The sequence below is a fragment of the Orycteropus afer genome, unplaced genomic scaffold (genome assembly GCF_000298275.1).
Source record: "Orycteropus afer afer isolate SDZICR_OR568_19922 unplaced genomic scaffold, OryAfe1.0 scaffold00272, whole genome shotgun sequence".
In the NCBI taxonomy this organism is placed as follows: Eukaryota; Metazoa; Chordata; class Mammalia; order Tubulidentata; family Orycteropodidae; genus Orycteropus; species Orycteropus afer.
Genome location: NW_006921859.1, coordinates 3,025,846 through 3,032,927, shown reverse-complemented (window position 1 = coordinate 3,032,927; position 7,082 = coordinate 3,025,846). Strand labels below are relative to the sequence as shown.

General features: G+C 52.5%; 1 protein-coding gene across 1 annotated transcript in view; it reads left to right on the top strand.

Annotated features, from left to right (window-relative positions):
* Positions 1-411: 411 nt before the first annotated feature.
* Positions 412-7,082, top strand: part of ZNF362 (zinc finger protein 362) — a 30,567-nt gene continuing 23,896 nt past the window's right edge. Inside the window, exons 1-3 of the mRNA XM_007950420.1 lie at positions 412-449; positions 5,813-5,876; positions 6,000-6,246. Of these exons, the coding sequence (XP_007948611.1) occupies positions 412-449; positions 5,813-5,876; positions 6,000-6,246 (349 nt within the window). The remainder of the gene's footprint in view (positions 450-5,812; positions 5,877-5,999; positions 6,247-7,082) is intronic.

Sequence of the window (7,082 nt, the reverse complement as noted above, 5' to 3'; positions counted from 1 at the left end):
TATGAAGAGCACAAAATCTGGTGGAGAAGACACCCAGGAAAACACCAGACTACAATTGGGCCTGTAGTGCTATGTCAGACATAGGTGGCCTCCTGACTCCATCACTTACTTGTTAGCTGTGTGACTTTGGGCAAGTTGGTCAACCTCTATGAGCTGCAATTTCCACTTCTGTTAAATGTATCTCTCTCTGGGTCACTGGGGAAGATTCAGTGACATGATGCATATGACATATTTAGTACAGTACCTGACACATAGTAAGTGTTGAAATCAATAGTAGCTGCCATTTTATTATTATTATTGTTATTATTATTCCCATATACAAGGTGCTGTTGGGAACACAGAGGAAGTGACTGACTGGGGGTTCAGGGAAAGCTCCGTAGAAGAGGGAACACTTGAGCTGGGTCTTGAAGGATGAGTAGAAGTTCACCAAGTGGGAAAGGACACTCTAGGTAAGGAGCCTGTGATTCCAGGTTAAAATCTGTCAACGAGGGGTTTGTTCTTTGGGGGATCAAGGCATTGTGTTCATCCCAACTTCCCTGAGTGCCCCCTCACTGCCTGCAGTGGAAGCCGGTAGGCTTGGCTGGGGGCCGTGAAGGGGCTTTGGGACTACCCTGGGGGAGGTGTGAGCCCACCCTCTTGAAATAACATCCACCTGTGTCTCATGTGTCCTGGTGGCTGTGGGTTCCTGCTCGTGGGGGTTGCTGCATCCCCATCTGTCCATGTTGGGGGGCCCCGGGTCTGTCTATCATGTGCTGTCTGTCTGCATGTTCCTGTGGCTGTGTGTATCCACGTGGGTATCCAAGGGACCTTCCAGGCCACACCATAGGGTGGGGGGCAGCCTGCACGCGCTTCCTTGGCCTTCAGCTGTGACCAGATAGCAGGCTTTGTGTCTCTGCCTCTTTGATCTCTTTCCTCCTGGCCCTGGTGCAAGCCCTGCCTCTTACCTCCATCCTACCGGGGCCTGCTAATGGTATCTTCCTGTTGCCTCCTCGCCTGGCCTCTCCAGCCCCTTCTACACTAAGCAGTCAGAGGGGTCTTTCTAAACTACAAATTCTGTCCCATCACCCCCTGCTTCAAGTCCAGACTCTAGGCCTAGAATTCAGGAATCTGCCTTCTAGGTCTGCCTTGGCTGATGGCTCCCAGTCAACATCAGAATGCCTACAGCTCCCTTACATACTGTGTTGCTTTTCTCTTCTGGGCCTTTGCTCAAGCTGCTGCTTCTGCAGGAATGCTCCCTACTCCGTCTTTGGCTGGCTAACTCCCACTCATCCTTTAAGATCCAAGGCAGGCATCACCTCCCCTGGGAAGTCCTCCCTGAGCCCCTCTTTCCAGGCTGGTTCAGGTCCCTGGCTCTGAGCTGCTTGTTCCTTACTCAGGGGCAGGAGCTAGTGACTTGCCCAAGATCACACAGCTGGTAAACTGGAGCCAAGGTTTGAACATGGAGTATTGGGTTCCAAACAAAGCAGGGCTCTTCCATAGCCCATGAGGTGACTGGAGAGGAGAGGAGTGAGTGCTTGAGAGAAATGGGATCCTGAGGATGTGGTTGATGGTGCATCTGAGGTGGGAGGGGAGGGAGGGCTGGTCACTCGTGTGTCTGGTGGGAGCATCTGGCAGCTGGAGATGCTCTGCTCAGAGTGGGGGATGACTAGAGGAGGGACATGACTTAGGGAAGGACCAAGGCCAGCTAAGCCTGCTGAGTCTGAGCAGCCTGCTTGTGTAACAGCAGAGCAAACCACAGCAGTGGGTTAGTCTCCTGACTAACCCACTGGGCAGAGGGTTAGTCAGGACAGCTGGGCCTGGAGTTCTAGGGAGAGGTTTGGGCTGAAGGTGGAGATAAGGGAGTTGGCTGGTACTTAAAGTGCTACAGTGGATGGGCCACCCAGGGACCAAGGCCAGCCTGGAGAGAAGAAGCTCTTGCCCAACCATGGGGGGTGGAGGGAAGGTGAGATCTGAGAGGAGGAGAATCCAGGGTCCATGGCACACAGAGCTTCTCAGAGAGCCCCAGTGGCAGAGTGTCCATGGAGGATAGGCCTTAAAGGTGGCCTGTTGGCTTTGATCATGTGGGTCAGTGTCTGCTGCTTCTGCTTATCTTGGGGCTCCCAGAGAGCAGGGCTTGCCCCCATTTGACCCAGAGGACATCTCCAGAAGAATGGGTGGCCGGATGGATAGGTGGGTGGATGGCCAGCTGCCAGCATGATGCTATTTCCAGAACAGCTGTAGTAGGTGTTTCATTTGTTCACCCACCCATCTGATTTTTCCTACTTTTCAGAGCCAGAAAAACAAAATGACAACTTGTTTGCCCCCCTGCAAGGACCAGGGATGTCATCTCAGGGTTCATAGCACAGAGTCCCTTGGCTTCTGTATGGTACCTGTGGCCCTTGCCTAATCTGCTCCATTGTCTCCTGGCCCAACAGTCCACCGATGCCTGTCTCTCCAGCATTTCATCCCAACATCTTAGCACAGCATTCAAAGCTCTGTTGGCTAGCCTCTGTGTATCAACAGTTCACCCCTGTTCTATTCTCCCCTGGGTGCCTGTGGGTGGCTGCTAACTATGCCCAACCTGCCTAGTAATTTCACACTACTGTGCCTTGGCTTATGCTGCCACCTCTGCCTGGACTGCCCTTTGGCCTTGTCCACCAGTCCTAAACACGTATCTGACCATGTCTCTCTCCTGTTTTAAAAAGCCTCCCTCAAAGCAAAATCTAAACACCTATCCTGGCCTTGGTTACTTTCTCACCTCACCTCTTGCCACGGCCCACCCTAACCAGCTGAGTGCAGGGCCCACCCTCTCTCATGTAGGTTGCACAGATATGTACTCACCTCACAGGCTTGTTGGGGGCTCATGAGATAATATTTATGGGCACCTAGCAGGGGGTCTGACACTGAGTAAATGGTCATTTCAGTGCAGGCTCAGTAAACCTTCATCCCCTGCCTTGCCTCCCCAACAGCTGTACGTGTGCACCAGGGGCTGGGTCACTGGGTAAGTCACTAAATCACTGAAGACCAGCCAGAGAAGGATGCAGTGAAATCAAGCAAAGGCTGTGTGCAGAGCAGATAAACTGACCCTGAGTAGACCCCTTCCACCCTTGTGATGAGAAGTGGTCCCTGCTGTCTGACCAGGGGGTCAGGTAAGGGTAGAGAGGATGCTCTGTCCCAACTATGGAGCAAGCTTCTCTCTTCCTCACAGCTCCCCGACCAGGATGGGTACCCTGGGAGCCTGGACTTAGCATTGAACTGTAGAGGAGGAAGAACTGAGGAGTAGCCAGATGTAGTGAGCAGAGTCCTGGCCAGGGCAGGAACAAGGCAGGACAGCCTGTCTCACCCCCACTTTACAGATGAGGAAAACTGAGGCTGAGAGCCAATGCCCAACATTCCATTTCCCCATCTGTGTGGTCTGGAGCAAAGTGCACCTGTCCTATTTCTTGCTCTGTGAAATGGGGGTGAACATTCTTTCCTGTTCCTGGGGTCCTGATGAGAATGACAGTGGGCAGGGAAAAGCTTTGTAAACTGCAGCAGTGTTAGATGATTGGATTTTAAATTCTTCTGATTATTAGTCTTCCATTTATTCATTCATTCCATCATGCGACCCTTGTTATTGATAACGTCTGGGCCTGAGTCCTGGGGACACCGAGGGGAATGAGACAGGCATCTCTAATTCTCAGGCTCTTCTGAGACTGTTCCCCAGCTCCTGTTGTTCCCAGTCTGGAGCCTTCTCACCCCTGACTTTACAGCTCAGTCCCCTCCACGTTTTTCCTTGTGGGCAAGGGCAGGGTTGGGACAAATCCTGAGGCTCCTGAGTGAAACGTGCCTGTTGGAAGGGTTGCACCAGGCCATTCTCAGGTAGGGCATGATCCCAAGCTCAGAGTCAGGAGGCTGTGTCCTTCCCCTGGACAACTAAGGGACTGATGAGCAGATTAGAGTGGGAATCCAAACTCTCTGTTTACTTGCTGTGTGACCCTGAGTAAGTCACTCCATCTCTCTGAACTTGTTTCCTTAGTTGTAAAATGGGAATGATGTGTGCCTGGCACAAAGGGTGAAAAAAAAAAAAAACAAACTACCAGCCTCCTGGTTAGCAGTCAAATGCTCTACCTCAACTAGAGCTCCCAGGCACTAAGGGTAGGCACTTGGAAAATCTCTATCCTCTCATTGTTAATATTGTTTTGAGACTTTTCTGAGAAAGAAGTCCTAGGGGTCTGGGGAGAGCTTCAGGCAGGAGGTGGTTCTTGCATTGGGCAGTAAGGGATGGTGAGGTTTGGATGGCAGAAGGAAGGGCATCCTTGGTGCCTGGGTGTGGTGGGAGCAGGAGGGCTTTTGGAGAGCAGGGGCTGCCCAGCTGCCCTACTGGAGGGTAGGCTGACCCCTGGCCTGGCCAGCAGAGACCTAAGAGGGACAAGTTCTTCTGCATACATTTATTGGTCGATTTGATGTGAGTATTTGCTCAACCCAGGACTGGGGTTAGGGTTTGTAAAGCAATTCCCCAGAGGAACCAGCTTGAGCAAATTTGATTTCTAGTCTTGACTCTGTGGCAGTGAATGAACCCTGTGCTCTTGGACAGGTCTTTCTCTTTCCTCCAGGCCTCAACTTCTTCACCTTCTCAACTTCCATAAAATGGAATAGTAATAATTTCTTCTGTGCTGACTTTTCAAGTAAAGATCACAGGAGATGATTCATACAAAGGTTCTTTCTTAAAGCACTGTGGTTAGGTTGTGTCCTTATTGAATGTTTTCTCCCGAAACTCTCTACCTGGAATTCCAGTAGAGACCAGGAAAAATGGGTGAAGGCATTTATTTTGGCCTTTCCGGTCAAAATAAACTATTTCATATAAGCAACAATGCCAGTCAGGTGAGCCATTTCTCTAAGAGAAAGATAAATAAATCTTGTAAGGAGCAAGACTTAATGTTATGGTCCCTGTAAGTCCCTTCTTAACTTACTCCAGTGTCCTAAGCAGACTCACACCCTCTACAAGACTGAGAAATCTCTGAAGGCCCAACCTTGACACTACCCTGGTTGAAAAGTCCTTCTAACTGCACACATCTGCCACAGAACTTGTCAGAAGTGAAGGCCACTGGACTGATTGTCGCACACTTTGGCACACACCTTTATCAAGGAGCCCAGACTACCCTTGCTTGATGCCTCCTCAACTCTTTCCTTAAGCACAATGTTCTAATGTGCATCCTTACAGGGAAAACCGCACATGTCCGTGCTGATTTCTTGAGGATAACTTTTCAGAGGTAGTTTCTGGAGTCAAAGGGCAGTGATCCTTTGGGGCTCTGTCAGTCATCCTGCCAATTCGCCCTTCTGAAAGGCTGTACCTGGTAACCCAAAGTTGCCCCCTGTGTTGTGATGAGGCTGTCTGCTCCGGGGCCAGTGGTCAGGAGGGGAGGGAGCAAGGGTAGGCAGTTGCCTCTGCCCTGTGGCCATTTACAAAGTTGCCTCCAGGACGCCCCCATTTGTCTCTGGGTGGGAGGCTTTTGGGTGGAACCCCTGGGTTCCTGGGGTTGGCTGTGCAGCCGAGGGTCATCTGAGGGATGGGAATAGGTCTGCCAACATCAAGGTAATGGGGAGCTGGGAGCACTCAGTGCCCACCCCCTTGGCCCTACTGAGGGAGACATACAGTCAATTCCAGACTTTTCCTCCTGGAGATGTGGTTCCCTGGACCTGGTGGGAGGCCTGCTCTGCTGCGGGCCGAGAGTCCCATGGTAGCAGGAATCCCGGACACTGGCCCGGATTTGGGTGGGCGTATTTGACAGGCATTCGTCCCAGGCCGGTGGGGAGGGCTCTCTTCCCTGTGACAGTCGCTCTCTTCCCGCAGGATGGCCGAGCCTCGATTTAACAACCCCTACTTCTGGCCCCCTCCTCCCACCATGCCCAGCCAGGTAAGACAGAGCGTCGCCCCTATGCCTGCCCAACCCCCATTGGAGCTGCTTCCTTTTGCCCGGGCTTTGGCTGTGGCCTGCGAGGCCTAAGCCCCCTTATTCCCTCTCCTCTCCTACCCGCAGTTGGACAACCTAGTCTTGATTAACAAGATCAAGGAGCAGTTGATGGCAGAGAAGATCCGGCCACCGCATCTGCCGCCCACGTCGGCGTCGTCTCAGCAACCGCTGCTGGTGCCGCCGGCGCCTGCCGAGAGCAGCCAGGCCGTCATGTCGCTGCCCAAGCTGCAGCAGGTGCCCAGCCTGCATCCTCAGGCCGTGCCGCAGCCAGATGTGGCGCTGCACGCGCGGCCGGCCACCAGCACCGTCACGGGTACGGCGGGCTGGGCGGGGCCGCGAGAATGGGCGGATGCTGGGCGGGGCTTCAGGGGGACGACCTTGACGGCGGGGCTGGGTGAAGACTGGGTGGTAGCCATGCAGAAATTGGGTCACAGTGTTTGAAGACCAGTGAGTCTTCTCTGGGCGGAGACTGAGTGGAGTGGTCCCGGATGGGAGAACATAGCGAGGATAGGAGCGGGCTAGGTGAAAAATGGGCAATGGTGGAGGATAGGGACAGGCAAAGACTAGAGGAAGGTTGGAGTGGCCCTAGCCACCACACTTCCTCCACCTCTGTACTGGGACGACCCCACCCAGTCACTGCCCAGTGAGGGCGCAGGTGCACCAGTAAAGCCAAGTAACTGAGAGAACTTTGGGAATCCAGAGATGGACCCTGACCAGACTTGGTTGAGGGAAGACTTCCTTCGAGGAGTCTATACGCAAGGAAAGGTTAGTGTAAAGCAGGGAAATGGAGCAGGGAGTGGGGACAGCATGTGCAAAAGGAGTATTTGTGGAAAGCAAGAGTAGGACAGCCTCTTTGGCTGGGAAGGCCAAAGATGTTAACAACATCTAACTCCAGTTGAGTACCTGTATGTGGTTACAAGTCTTCAATTAATTACAACCAGTAGCCCTGTTAGATTAGGTTAAACCATGGACAGTTTTTGACTTAGAAAAGCAACAGTTTCATTCAGTTCAACCCAGTGTCTCCATTTAACAGATGAAGAACGGAGGCAAAGAAGGTATGTTGTTGTTGTTATTTGCTGTCGAGTCGGCCCCAACTCATAGCGACCCCTCCTTGGGTTTCCGAGGCAGTATCACTACGGAAGTAGGATT